Source organism: Apodemus sylvaticus, chromosome 4, assembly GCF_947179515.1.
Source record: "Apodemus sylvaticus chromosome 4, mApoSyl1.1, whole genome shotgun sequence".
Classification (NCBI taxonomy): domain Eukaryota; kingdom Metazoa; phylum Chordata; class Mammalia; order Rodentia; family Muridae; genus Apodemus; species Apodemus sylvaticus.
The window spans coordinates 19,808,298-19,823,399 of record NC_067475.1 but is presented as its reverse complement, the minus strand read 5'-3'; the positions used below and the strand labels follow the sequence as shown (position 1 = coordinate 19,823,399).

General features: G+C 43.4%; 2 protein-coding genes across 10 annotated transcripts in view; both read left to right on the top strand.

Moving 5' to 3' along the window:
* LOC127682625 (guanylate-binding protein 5-like) overlaps positions 1–15,102 on the top strand; it is an 81,288-nt gene that overhangs the window by 16,190 nt on the left and 49,996 nt on the right. For 3 of the 8 annotated variants that reach the window (XM_052179118.1, XM_052179117.1, XM_052179115.1), the window contains exons 2-4: positions 12,500–12,707; positions 13,243–13,370; positions 14,811–14,920. The exons of 4 other annotated variants lie outside the window; for them this stretch is intronic. In XM_052179118.1, coding sequence (XP_052035078.1) covers positions 12,518–12,707; positions 13,243–13,370; positions 14,811–14,920 — 428 coding nt within the window. In that variant the 5' untranslated portion in view covers positions 12,500–12,517. Of the gene's footprint in view, positions 1–7,238; positions 7,328–12,499; positions 12,708–13,242; positions 13,371–14,810; positions 14,921–15,102 lie in introns of those variants that run through there. One more of the 8 variants, XM_052179116.1, reaches the window with a different exon arrangement.
* LOC127682627 (guanylate-binding protein 5-like) overlaps positions 7,239–15,102 on the top strand; it is a 122,876-nt gene continuing 115,012 nt past the window's right edge. For both annotated transcript variants that reach the window (XM_052179123.1, XM_052179120.1), the window contains exon 1: positions 7,239–7,327. The gene's annotated coding sequence lies outside the window, so the exon portion shown is untranslated. The remainder of the gene's footprint in view (positions 7,328–15,102) is intronic.

Here is a 15,102-nt window from a genome sequence, read left to right as displayed (position 1 = left end):
TAACTTAGTAAACTCATAGATTCCTTTCCTTAGAACTCAGAAATAGACATTTGTAATGCAACACATACACCTAAGGCTAGGAAAAGAAATTTGATGAAGTGCAGGAAGATTTCAGGACATGGAGGACAGAACTCTTGCTGCCAGATGGTGTCCTTGCCAGAACAGGTAAAATGTACCCAAGAAATCTCAACCATATGTTTGCCTGAAGAAAACTGGTATCCTGGCAACATCGATGCAATGCTAAATTGGACAGGGGAGATTCCAGGAGAAAGCACTCCTACAGCTATAGGAAGCCAACGGGGGATTTGAGGGAGAACTGGTTTCTTTAGGGAAAAGTTCCCTCATGAGTAGTCCAATGTGAAATGGGCATGTGTATAAATCTGTATATGAACACTGTTAAGTGGACTCAGTAGTGTGAGTGTGTGTATGTGTTTGTGTGTGTGTATGTGTGTATATATATATAATTATATGTCTATTTTGTACATCACTGGATTCCAAGCGAGAAAATCAAGCTTTGTTCCTCCCAGCAATGATAGCTTTGTATCTTACCCTCAAATTTACAGCTTCAGCCCCATCTGTCCACTGTCTTTCTGACTCTTAAGTTTCTTAGCACAGTTTGCTTTATCTTAATTACTCATTTTATTTTACACAATCATATACTCTTTTAATCTTGCCATATTTATGCTTGCTTGTGTGTCTGTCTCTGAAAATAGTCATATTATTGACTTCTGAAAATACCTGTACAATGAATACTGTGTCTGGCTATGTATAAATGGCTACTGATAGTTGTGTAATTTATTTGGGGACCCCAATATAACCACAGTAAATACAATTTTAATATAGAAGTAGTTTATAATTCTGTGCCTATTATGTTTTAATGGATGGTCCTATACATTTCACCCACACTGACAAATGTCATTTTCTCCTGTATATATGTAATTGTGAAACTGAGGTTCTGAATGGATTGGTACTACTGTCCAGAATTAGATTTGAAGTTTCTACTTGTCTTCAAACTTTTCTGATTTGTCTGCTATTGAAGTACATAAAGCCCAGCTCAAATAATAAATGTAGATGAAGAGTGTACTCCTCCTTCTCTTTTCCTTCATGTGCCTTCCAGGCTGACCTTAATATTGATTCATGCATCTTCACCCTTGTTGTGCATTTGATCAGTAGTTGTCTACAACAGTGCATCACCATCAACCTCCCAGGCCCTGGAACAGCTGCAGAACTCTTCCAGGGTCCAAACCACCATGTTTCACTGAACGTTGAGTAAGAGCAACTGAGACTTGCTTTTTTTTTTTTTTTTTTTTTTTTTTTTTGCGAATTAGTTGTCGTGTATGAAGGAACATGGTAGACAACACTTAATGCCATGTAGTGACAATTATTGAAAAAAATGAACCAACACTTTCCCACACCTGCCATTGCTACAAGACAACCATCCACTGGCTTGCAGAGCTCAGTCCAAGCCCTCAGGTCTCCTGTGGCTACCAGCCTAGTGCAGTCTCGCTTGGCGGTCCCTCTGACTGCCATCTCTCTGGTGGGGGATCCTGATTTTCTCTTGCTTCCATGCAGTGCCTACACTATCCAGGAGCCACCAGCTCAAGTTCAAGATTTTAATATAGTAGTAACAGAGCCAATCAAGTGTAGTAAAATTTTTATCCCAATTTTTAAACTTTAGGTAAATTTACATCTGATTCCATCTGGATTAAGGAGTCTCTCTCCTGCTTGTGCATATCACTCTCCGACCTCCCAACCCTTCTCCCCCTATTATGTTCTATCTAATTACTTGCCTCTCACTGCCTCAGTGTCATTGGATAGGAAATATCTTGTAACAATGCCACAAATGTAGTTTTAAATTTGGTTTGTAAAATATAATGTAGTTGTCTTAGGGCTTCATGGCTGTGAAGAGACACCATGACCAAGGCAAGTCTTATAAAAGAAAACATTTAATGGGGCTGCCTTACAGTTTCAGAGGTTCAGTCCATTATCATCATGGTGGGAAACATGGCAGCATCCAGGCAGACATGGTACTGGAGAAGGACCTGAGTCTTCTATATCTTCATCCAAAAGCAGCAGAAGGAGACTCTCATCCACAGGCAACTAGGAGAAAGCTCTCCCTCCATATTGGGCAGAGCCTGAGTATAGGAGACTGAAAGCTCAGCCCACAAGGAGATACTTCATCCAACAAGGCTACACCTATTCCAACAAGGACACACCCCCTAATGGTGTCACTCTCTGTGGATCAAGCATATTCAAACACATGAGTCTTTGGGGGCTAAACCTACTCAAGAGGGCATATTTCTGTGACATATCTATGCAACTGAACCAGAGATAACAAAGGACAAACTATCATTGATGGAAAATTCAGGGGGTGGAGGTGGGGGAATTCAGGATTCAGTTGTGTCTGCATGTTTCTTTCTGGATCTTGTTTGAGCTAATCAGGACTTCATTGCATAGCTGGTAACAGACAAATGGTTCATCATGAACATGGCAACCTAGAGAAGATCTTGAAGCTGAACCCAGGCATCAGAGCAAGACCAGGGCAGAGAAAGTCTCAGAAGGCAGGCTCTTCTAATCCCTGTCATTTTGCATTGCCATCAAGTTTTAGGAGTGATTAAGGCCCAGGATTATGAGGACTGGGGCTCGGTTCTTGTGTGTTGTTATTATTTAAAAGACTCCAGTGGCTGGGATTTTAAATCCTCAAGGAAAATTATGACTCAACAGTAGACCAAGTTAATACAATTAATAATGAAATGAAAATGTGCAGAGTATGTTCAATGTCACAATCTCCAAGGCTTATAGGGCCATGCTCTTTGTTGTATCATTTGTCTGGTCTTCACTAGTAAACATAGGTCATCAGTGTTGGGATTAATTTAAAAATAAAACAAAAGAGCAGCCAGGGGTATGTTTGGTGGATGTGTGTTATGGTGTGGGGGAAGGGAGTGGCTCTGCAGGACCATGGTGGAGCATCCCTTCTCCTCTCTGAGGAACCAGCATGGGGAGTGGAGCTGAGGAAGTAGGCACAATGAAAAACAGAAGGAGCAAGAGAAGGGAAGTAGGGAGGGAGAGAGGGAGAGAAGGAGGAAGAGAGAGACAGAGAGACAGAGAGACATGGAGAGAGCATTAGAGGCTAACAGTGAGCATGTGGAGACAGAGGAGGAGGTGAATGGGGAGAAAGGGGAAAGAGGATAAGGGAGCAAGGGCAAGACGAGAAGAGAGCAAGAGAGTGAGGGGGAGACAAATAGCCACCTGTATCGTGAGTCAGACATACATGGCTGTTGCCAGGTAACTGTGGAGTGGAGCCTAGATACAATGCCAACAATCACACTAGAAGTTGCTGTAAATACAAAATGACAGCGAACTTGAATGAGACGTAGATTATTTAATGCAGCATATTTTACTACTGGAGGGTCTCATACTTCAAACAAATGACATCCAGGCACTAAATTAGCCAGAAAAATCTTAGATGTAGCCTTTCAGTAAAACTATCCAGTTCCTCTTTTAACTGCTTCCTACGATAATCTTTATTCTATAGCCTTATGTAATGTGTTATTTTAATATTATAAAACTAATATGTTATTTATCAGCACGAATAACTGAAGGCACCTAGAGAGGGGATCTACTTCATTCACTCATTCCCTTATCAATTCTGTGAAGAAATGCATATATGAACATAGGGTATATATCTCAGAGATGGATTATAGGGTTTGGACTACATGATATATGTGCTGAGAAGAAGTTAAGAAAAAACAAACCTCAAGTTCTGAGGTTAATGTAAAGGAATTGTGCAGAGAGAGAGAGAGATGCTTAGGCCAGGTTTTGCATATATTTAGAACATACTTCTGTATTGTTTTCAATAGCTTTTGTTTTCCTTCTGACTTTTTTTTCTTTCAAAATACTGCCCTTATTTCTCACATTACTTAAAGTCTTTTCATTCTTGACACTGCAAAACAAAAAACAAAACCAAAAACATAATAAGATATACTTCTGAGATATTAAATATTTTATCAGCTACTCAACAACTATTTAACAAATACTCAACACATAATGTTTGAGTAAATCACACTATGAACAGTTGGCAGCAGAGTCAATAGTACAATTCAGTGCGTGCCATAGGAATTCAAATCTCATCGGCAAAGGTCAAGAGAGCTTTCAGGAAAGGAAAACAGGGATTGAGATGAAGCATGTGTGCTAAGGGCTAAAGGATGGACAGACGTCCAGGCACAAGGAAATAATGTGCAGATATATGAAAATGGACATTTACAAAGATCTGGTTGACTGGAACTTGATTCCAGTGGTGAATGCATTACTGGGCAGGAATCATCTAAAGAGCTGAGAGGAAAGCTACCGTGGGGAATTTTCACATTTGTTCTGAGTTCAGACTTTACTTTATCCACAGCCTGTAGGAAAGCAGAAGGATCCAAGGACTAGACTGTGCAGGTGGTCTTCATGTGTGTCTCCTAACAATTGGAGCATAGGGCTGTCTCTGACTCTGTTGTCTGCTATTGAGTTTTCTTTCCTATTGGGCTGCCTGGTGGTGGCTCAGTGGTCCTGCTGTGACTTGATGTCTCAAGGCTGCTGGCACCCAAGGAACCTTCTTCTTCCCTGAGGGTGGAGCTGGGAGGAGAGAAGGGGCCGTGACTGGGATGAATAAATAAATTAACTAATAAAAAACAGAAAAAGAAAGGGTTCAAACTTTGCTGTGTCCAGTATATGACTGTTTAGAATCACGATATATTCAGAAAAAGGCTGACATTGTGTCTGCTATGTTCCTTGTGCTTCTTTGGGTGATGGTGTTTCTCTGGGCAATTTCTGGATAGTAAGGCAGTGATGTGGAAATCCATCCTTCAGCTAGAGTTGTCACTGGTGAGAATGACAAGCTTTACAAGTTAATGGGTGGAGCTCCTTTCTGTGGAAGGCACATCCTGCTGAGTCTGGACAATGACAAGTGTCACTGTGGTTGGTGGCCAGCTGAGCAGGGCCTTTCCCACCACATTCTAAAATCAGCTCTTGATGGCTCAGGAGAAAATAGCCCATGCAGTCTGCTGTCTTCTCCTTTCTCTACAGACTCTGCACAGCACCAAGTGGGTCATGAGGGAGACACTCTAAGAAATAGCTAAGAACAGTAGAGAGACAGTCATAAGCCATGGCCACTAAAAAGGGAATGATTCAAAGTGAGTATTGACCAAATGAAGGAGAACATAGAGGTGGGTGAAAAAGAGAACGACTTAAGAGCAAGAGAAGATGCTGAAGCTCACAGTCAAGTCTAACTGAGCCCTAGGCAGTGCCCTACAGTGCCCAAGGGAAGTGTGAAATTACCCAAAAGCATGTGTCCAGAGGCAAACCCAAAGGCATATAGCTCATTAGAGTCTCAGATCCATCTAGATTCTGCTCAAGTCCTTGAACTCATATTATTACAGCATTTCCCACATGTTGGGTCATTATTGCTGGTGATTTCAGGGAGATGTCATTGTACTACAGGTGTCTTAGTTAGGGGTTTGACTGTGTTGAACAGGCACCATGACTAAGGCAACTCTTATAAGGACAACATTTAATTGGCGCTGGCTTACACATTCAGATTATCATCAAGGTGGGAACATGGCAGCATCCAGGCAGGCATGGTGCAGGAGGAGCTGAGTTCTATATCTAAATCTAAAGGCTGCTAGCAGAATACTCACTTCCAGACAGCTAGGATGAGGGTCTTCAAGCCCATACCCACAGTGCCATGCCCACTACAAAAAGGTCACATCTATTTGATTAGGGCCACACCTTCTAATAGCGTGTCACTCCCTGGGCTGAGCATATATAAAGTATCACACCAGGTGATAGAAATAGATCCATTTTATCTTTAAAAAAGCAACATAAAAGAGAAGATTGTAAAAGCTGTAAAACTTGTGTGTCTACCTGTGCCCCAACCACAGACATGCCTAATTCATCCTGCGTTACTGTAATGAAGTGCATTCCTGCCCTAGTCTTGAGTCTGACAACTACTATTCCACAGATTTCACATCTACCTTTGTTCTATGGGAGAACTTTACTTCAATTTAACTGACAGATAGGAGTCAAGCTGATGTTCCCACCTGAAGGGTAACATTAAGACACACTAAGTGGTGGTTCTCAGTCCTGACCAAGCCCATGTCCACCCTAGCTCAGTAAGAGGATGCCGAGGGGGCCTTTAAGAATGCATCAATCATGCATACTTTACTAGTCTGATCTACATGTAGATGCTCCCTAACACAGCATGAGGTTACATCCCAGTCACAGAATCAGCCTGACTTGAAAACTTGAGAATTAAAAATGCACTAAGAAGATAGGCAGTGGTGAGGCATTCCTTTAATCCCAATACTTGGAAGGCAGAGGCAGGTGGATTTATGCGTCTGAGGCCTGTCTTGTTTATGGAGTGACTTCCAGGACAGCGAGGGCTATACAGAGAAACCCTGTCTCAAACAAACAAACAAACAAACAACAACAACAACAACAAAACCAAAAAAAAAGTCACCAAGATGCATAACCAACCAAAGATGACAGCTTAGTTTGTTTTATGTCAGCAGGCATAAGTCACTTAAGACAAAGTCACTGGACAAAGTCACTGAAGACAAAGCTTCCCTCCTTCCCCCCCCAAACATCTGTTGTATTCCACTTTGGTTTTGCCTTTAAAAACTCCATATAGTAGGAAGCACAGCAAGATGATCTGTGGGGATATAAAATAGAGAGAAGCCAGAGGTCTGATGCTCTGTGGCTGCTTAGTGAGGTAAATGAGGGCGACTGTGGCACACATCTCAAAAAGAAATGTTACTGTTTGAAGAGGTAGCTGTGTTAACCCAATCTGCACCGGACATCACACAACGTATACAATGCATGGAAACATCCTATTACCTTCTTAATATGTACAGTATTAATATCATGCACGGGTTGCAAATGTTTAAGTTAAAAATGTTTTGTTTACATCAACCTCTTGGAATAAGCCATTGGCTCATGGTGGCAGGAGCTGGCAAATTCCTGTTTCACCATTCTGTCCAATGAAAAGTTAGTAGTTAGAGAATCAGGGAGTTGTTTTCACCTCACCATTTGGCAGGGAAGCCTATGGATTTTCCTCTTGTTCTGCAGATTCCATTGTTTTCTTTCCTGGAAAGGGTGCAAAAGCTTCTCAGGAAGTCAGCATAAGCCTCTGCAGTTTCAATTTCAGTTTCCTATCCCCACAACTAAAAGCATCCAATATCCGATTTGACTCTGAGGTTGAAGAATAGAGTTTTCAGGAGGAATCAGGAGCAGCAGCAAACCTAAGGGTGCTGAGTCCGGGTAGCAGAGATTCTTCCCCTGCAGTCAGGTGAGTTCCCTGCAACTTGGTGCCCATTGTACACATCTCCTAAGGAGCTTCAGGGCGGTCCCCAAGTCCCAGGGCACAAACTCTTGCTGGGAGCAAGATGACACTGGCAGGTGGACGACCCTAATCAGAGGTGGCTTGGTGGCCTCAGGGTATGTGGACAGCCTTTTCCTCAGTTTGGGAGATGCATCCACTCTCAGGCATCCCACAGCCAGGCTTGGTGGGGGTTGGGTGGAGTGGTGAGCTGGTTCCAACCAGAACATCAGCCTAGGGCTACCCATCCCTTCCGGCTACCCTTTCCCCCTTGCTGCTTCCCTCATCCACACAGTGCTTAGGCGCTGCCGCCCCCTTGTGCTCAGAATGGAGTTGAAGAAACAGAAAACAGCCAACCCCTGTAGAGTCAGATTGAATTCCCCATGAGCTCTGGTGCACCTGGGTGGTACCAGTGTACTCTAGTCCTCTGTGTAGGGGAGTCAGTCCTATTCATACCATTCAAAAGTTAAAAACAGCAGTAAAGCCTGAACCCCTCGATATATTGTGAACTGTTTTTCAAAGTGTGTCCATCCAAGAAAGGTTTCAGACAGGTTTTTGGAGCTTGTAAAAAATCTGGGGCAGAGGCAGTTTTTACTGTCTTCCCTGTGTCTTGGGCTGAAAGACTCCCGAATCCTGGGAAATCTTCACTCAAGTCTTGGGATAGGACTTTGCCCTCCCCAACTCCCCAAATCAGGAGAGACTGTTCTTGATGCGGTTTAATTCTCTAGTGCACTGGGCTGCTCCCTTGTCCCAAGCATGGATAGAGTTCGACCCCGAGCTGGGGTTTTTTAAAGAAACAGACCATAAAGAAAAAGGGGAGGGGATGCTTTGGCTGTGAGTTATGTCATAAGGAATGGGGAGATCAGTGGCAATTCATGGCTCAGTGGGAGGTTACAGGTTATTTTGAGCAAACACAGTTACTTTGAGCAGGGGATGGGTCCATGAAGCAAGGGGAGTGCTCGCCCTTGCAGCTGGAGGGAGTCCAGAAGGAGTGCTGGTCAGGAGTGCTATCTTAAGGTTGACAGTTTTCTAAGTTGCACTGCGTCTAGGCTAATTGTTAGTGGTCTCTCAGGGCTACCTGTGGAAACCATTGATAATTTACATGAATAATTGCAGCTGTGTAGTTCTACTAATTAATGTGGATTTGAAGCTTCTTAGTTCGGACAATAATCCAGATCTGTGTGAGAGCAGGGAGGAAAGAAATAACATGTTCATCAATATTTTCCCAATATACATAGAGCTGGTCATTAAGGCAGTGTCTCTCACAGAATTCAAGGTGAACTTACGTTTCCTATTCGACACCTACTGTAAAATGGTGTTAAGTAAAGAAACACCTATAGTTTTTAAGATGCCACCAGAGGACAAACAGCACCCAGAGTGCACGTTCCATCACAATGACATGCCATTGAGAGTTGGAATTTCCCAATTAAGATATTTACCGGTTTAGAGAAGGTGACTTGGGATGTTGGTTCTGTCAGGGAAGTTTTGTAGTAGGATCTATTAAAGGGAGACAGGCAAGTTGGTGTTTATCCACTGGGCAGCTTATAGACTTCCTGAGGATTCATTCAGCATGTGTGCATGACCTCCAACACATGTGAAAGGGAGACACGATAGTCTTTAATACTCAGGGTTCTTTTAGGAGATAGCACACCATCAGAGCTTTGAACAGAAAAGCATTGTTTCATGAAGATGTGTTTTCAGATAAAGCAACCACTGGAGAGAAATGATGTTCATGAGTCCTCAACATCATGGGCATGAAGCAGATGGGAGATGATGATTTGCCAGTGTGGGGCCCTGTGCCTGTCACTCATCAGTGTACAGAGTAAGTTGAAGTCCTGGGGCCGATCTCAGTGGGTAGAGTGCTTGTCCACCACGTGTGAAATGGATGCAGCAGACCAGTAGTCTTTTTTTTTTTTTTTAACTTTTGTCAGTGTATTCCCTTTACATCCTGCTCACTGCCCCTCTCCCAGTCAGCCCCTCCTACAATCCTTCCTCTATTCCCCACTTCTCCTCTGAGTGGGTGGGGCCCTCTGTGCAAACTCCCAACCCTGGCACTTCACATCTCTTTGAGACTAGGTACTTCCTCTCCCTCTCAGGCCAGACAAGGCAGCTCAGCTAGAAGACCTTGTCCTAGGATCAGGCAACAACTTTTGGGATAGCCCTCATTTCAGTTGTTCGGGACCCATACGAAGACCAAAATGCACATGTGCTACATATGTGCAGGGAGGCCTAGGTCCAGCCCATGTATGCTCTTTTGTTTTTGGTTCAGACTCTGAGAGCCCCAAGGGTCCTGGTTAGTTGACTCTGTTGGTCTACCTGTGGAGTTCTTATCCTGTTTGTGGCCAGCAATCCTTCCTCTGTTCTTCCATAAGAGTCCCCAGCTCCATCCACTGTTTGGCCATGGGGTCTGTATCTGCCTGGATCAGCCGCTTGGTGGAGCCTCTCAGAGGACAACATGCTCTTGTCTGCAAGCATAACAGAGACTCATTAATAGTGTCATGGATTGGTGCTTGTCCATGGGATGGATCTTAAGTTGGGCCAGTTATTGGTTAAACATTCCGTCAGTCTCTGTGCCTCCCCAGTGCCTGCATTTCTTTTAGACAGAATAGTTTGGGTTGAAAGTTTTGTGAATGGGTTGCTGTCTTTATTGCTCCACTGGTTTCCTGCCTGGCTATGGGAGGTCCCATCTCCCCAGTGAAGCAATAAAATCTAAAGACACCAGATAAGCTTTCTTTTCTTAAATTGTTTCTGCTAAATATTTGTCGAGTCAAGGAGAAAAGTAACTAACACGTTGGCCTTATGTCTTATGGCCTTAGGAAAATCACTGATTCATTGTAAGAATGATACACAGATTCCCTGGGATTTTCACACAAAAGCACACTGACAGCAAACAAAGGCAGCTTCATTTTATCCTTATCCCCAGACCCGTAGGATCTTTCCTTGTGGCACTGTACACCATGGTTAGAGTTCTGTTGCTGTGAAGAGACACCATGACCGCAGCACATCTTATAAAGGAAGCCATTTCATTGGGGCTGGCTTACAGTTCAGAGATTTAGTCCATTATTAGCATGGTGGAAAGCAAGGCAGCACACAGTCTGCTTGAGGAATAGCAAAGTGTGAGTTACGCAGTAAAAGGTCTGATGCTCCGATGGCCCTAACCTGTGTCCCCCTTTTTGGGAGGTAAATCCTAGAGAGCATGGCTCCATGTGTGGGTTGATGCTTGTCCTTACTGGAGCTTGGAACATATTCACAGCCAGATCTGAGGGAAGGAGGGAGGGAGAGAGAGAGAGAGAGAGAGAGAGAGAGAGAGAGAGAGAGAGAGAGAGAGAGAGAGAGAGCCCCAAGGAGTGGTCACCCACGAAGAGGTTTTCTGACACAGCAGTGAGATCTTTTTGCTGTACTGCCATCTCTTAAAGGTTCCATGTTTGCTCTTCCTGGGCAGTCACTCATTTTTAAATCGCATTTGTGTTGGATTCCGTCTCTGCTGCAGCATTGTCTCTACCTTTATACACTGATGAGTCAAAAATGACCTACCTGGATGGTATGGCCTGACTATGGGGATCGCTCCTGGGAGCTCGTGATGTCTGGCCATGTCCGCCGCCTCATGCAAGACACAGTTAAACATTTCAGTTTGTTGCTAAATGATGACCCCTCCCCCTTCTTCAAACACAGACCAAACAAAGCATTCAAAACAGGGAAAAGCAGACAAGAATAAACACACTAAAACTGAGCAAACACCAGAAGTCCTCCCCAGTGCTCCTCAGTACTTCCAGATTTGTTGGTGGCCTTCTTCCCCAAGACCTCCTTGGGGAATATTTCTCTCTTCTCTTTTCTTCTCTTTTCTTCTCTTTTCTTCTCTTTTCTTTTCTTCTCTTCTCTTCAATTCTCTTCTCTTCTTTTCTTTTCAAATAATTATTTTATTTATGTGTGTGTCTGTGTCTGAATGTATTTTAGTGCCCTGGGACTGGGGTTATAGGTGGTTGTGAGCCACCTGGTATGGGTTAAAGGAACAAATCCCAGGTCTCCAAGAGCCTCAGTGCTCTAAATCGCTGAGACAATATCTTCAGCCCAAACCTCTACTGATATAAATGCATACTGCGTCTGGCTTGTAGGAAGCAGACTTGTAGGAAAAGACTTGAGTAACATCCTAATTCTATTCAGTTGCAAGGATGAGACTGGAAATCAATATTAAGTGGAACCTGCAAATAAAACCTGGATTTTTATTTAGTTTTATGTGTATGGGTGTTTGCCTGTTTGTATGTCTATGCGACAGATGTGTGACTGGTGCTCACGGGAGATCCAAGAAGGCATGGGATCCCTTGGAAATGGAGTTGGACAGTTGTAAGCCAACATGTGGAATTTTGGAATCAAATCTGGGTCCTCTGGGAGAGTATGGGTGCTCTTAGGAGCTGAGCCATCTCTCCAGCCCCCTAAAAGTTGTGAGACTCTGATGGAGAGAATATATTCCTGAGTCACAGGATGAGCCACACAAGGCAGAATAATGAATTTAAGAATGTGATTGGGGAACATTCACTATATGGTGACATCAGAGACTTGGCTCTGATAAAAACATTAAGGATTCCATCCATATACCATTTGGTCCCAGTGTGTAAATATTGTGAATGCTAGAGAAATACCATACTATGTTCTTCATAAAGGCTGAAAACCCACTTAAATTAGTTTCTTGCTCCATTACTGACATCATCCAAAACACAAGGGTCTATAAATCTCCACCTTTCCTGTGGCTGGTACCTTTCTTGTTCTAGCCAATTGTAGATCACAGCTTCCAGCTTCCCATATCAATATACTCTGCAAAAACCATGCTTACTTGTGCTGTGTACAAATAAGGCAAGTAGAATTCTACTGACACAGGGAAGCAATATCACACCAAGAAGGGCCTGAAATAGACAAGCACTTGGCTTCTGAGATTCTCAGTTCATGGCTACTCTCTGGCAAGGGCTTGCACTAGGCACTTCCTATGTTCATGCTTTGATGTAGCTCCATCTGTGATGCATTTTTTTATTTTTCAATTTCTCAGAAACGTAGGCAATCCCAACCAGTCATTTGTTCTAGGGTTCAGTGGGCAAAATGTCTCTCCTTGAATTTTAGAAATTTGAGATCATCCCGTTTCTTCCCCTGCAGAGAAGTGCCATCACAGACATGGCCCCGGAGATTCACATGTCAGAACCCATGTGTCTCATTGGGAACACGGAGGAACACCTGGTGACTAACCAGGAAGCCCTGAGGATCCTGTCAGCCATCACACAGCCAGTGGTGGTGGTGGCCATTGTGGGCCTTTACCGCACAGGCAAATCCTACCTGATGAACAAGCTGGCTGGGAAGGAGAGAGGTGAGGCCCAACACTGCTTGCTGAGTCCTCTCTAGCCACACACACTGTCTCTCTCTCTCTCTCTCTGACTCAGCCTGTATTTGTTCCTCAATATGGTTCTGGAAAAGAAAGGCAAAATATGTTCCCTTTATACAAAGTAAGACATTAGTGAAATAAATTCATGAAATATATATATATATATATATATATATATATATATATATATATATACATACATACATATTGTTTTGTGTTTTTGAAACAGGCATCCTCTGTGTAGCCCTGGCTGTCCTGGAACTCACTCTGTAGACCAGGCTGGTCTCAAACTCAGAAATCTGCCTGCCTCTGCCTCCCATGTGCTGGGATTAAAAGCGTGTGCCACCATCGCCCAGCTCAGATCCCAACTTTTCCCCATTCCTCTGAGTCCGTTTCCATCATCATCGGCCAGTTGCACTGTCTCATAATCTTCTCTCCCTTACACCTTAGCTTACACTCTCAAGGGAATATAGGACGTCCAGGCCCCTCTTCCCTCACTCTGGCTGGCTTTGCTTTTCAGGTTTTTCCATTGGCTCCACTGTGCAGTCTCACACCAAGGGGATCTGGATGTGGTGTGTGCCCCACCCCCAGAAGCCAGACCACACTTTGGTTCTGCTTGACACTGAGGGCCTGGGGGATGTGGAGAAGGTAAGGAGGGAGGATCCTGTTTGGATGGGACTTATCTCCTCATGAAGTGAAATACTCTTAGAGCAGGGATTTCCCTTCTTACCCCCAGTTGGATTGGTATTTTCAGCTGACCTCTGCATGTTGTGTTTTATAAAAATAAAGAAGGAATATGTTTGGTGGAGGTGCAGTAAGGTGTGGGGGAAGGGTGCCTCTGTGGGCCCATACTGAGGCATCCCTTCCCCCTGAGGGCACAGACACAGGATGCATTGTGTAGAATAGGACATGGGGAGGGGAGTTGAGAGGGCAGTAGAGAAAAAAAGGGGGGGAGTAGAGGCTGGTACATGAGCACATGGAGAGAGGGGGGAAAGGAATGGGGAGAGACGTGGTAAGGAGCAGGAGCAAAAGAGCAAGAGAGAGAGAGGAGGGGGCAAGCATCTTCTTTTATAGTGAGTCAGGCACACCTGGCTGTTGCCAGGTAACTGTGGGGTGGAGACTAGGCTAAGTCCCAACTCCATGTACTTTTCTCCCACCTTTATATAGTCAGAGCTAGGATGCAATGGCTAAAAATATACCTTCACAAGGCAGAATCAGCACAGGGGGTACTAAGAACTTCCAAGGTTATACATAGTGGGATTAAAGTCACTGTTACAAACCCAGCTCTGCAGAGAATATGGTCCAATAGTTGGCGACTGCTTAGATGAAGTTGCTTAACTCATGCTTATAGTACCTGTAGCTCTGTGATTTTTGTAAAACGAGAAAGTCTCCCCAAATGTTTTTCTATTTGTCTTTTGTGATTCACTATGCGAACAGTGGACACATGGGCATTCTCTCATTGTGCTCTGGTAAGCATTGAACACACCCCTCACCATAGACACAGCACTTGACTTTTTCCTAAATGTTCCTGTCACCACTGACTTCAAGCTTCAATGCAGAGTCCTCCTTGGGTTTGGGAAGATGTACCTTGTTTGAACCACTGTGTGCTGGTTCTTAGACATAGCTAGATCATTCTCTTGAATGGTCATTGTGATTGGGGAATATACATACATTTATACATATATACATAATATATAATACATACACACAAGAATACATACATAGGTACATACATACTTATAAACATATATATATATACATATATACATATATAAATATATACATGTCATGCATATAACTTCTGATTTGTCCCTGTAAAACTTCAGTTTTAGGTATTTTAAGTATTAAGTATAAACAGTTAGCCACTAACTGTATTCATTTTGCAACTACCGAAGAATCATTACAAGAAAGTATAGCGAGTTTGCAGTGACCAGATCAATATAAAATTACCAGTGAGAAAAGCATGCAAAATGCATACCTGTAAATATTTGTTTTTTTGGTTTACTGTTTGCATAATCAACATCTGATTTGTAGTGACACATACCGAGAATGCCCTGAGGCATGCTTCAAATTTGTTCTCATTTCTAGGTTGATGAAGAGAATGATACTCAGATCTTCGCACTGGCAATCCTTCTCAGCAGCACCTTCGTATACAACACCATGAACAAAATTGACCAGGAGGCTATTGATCTACTGCAGTATCCTTTTGTGGTCCAGGACAGCACTGGGCCAGAAAAAACATGCCACCTGTGCACCTATGAGACCTTGTAGAACCTTGTAGACCAACAACAATTACATTACAGGTGCTAAGAAGATGGCTCAGTCAGTGACATTCTCAGTCTTTGTCACGCAAAAATGAGGACATGAGTTTAGATCCATG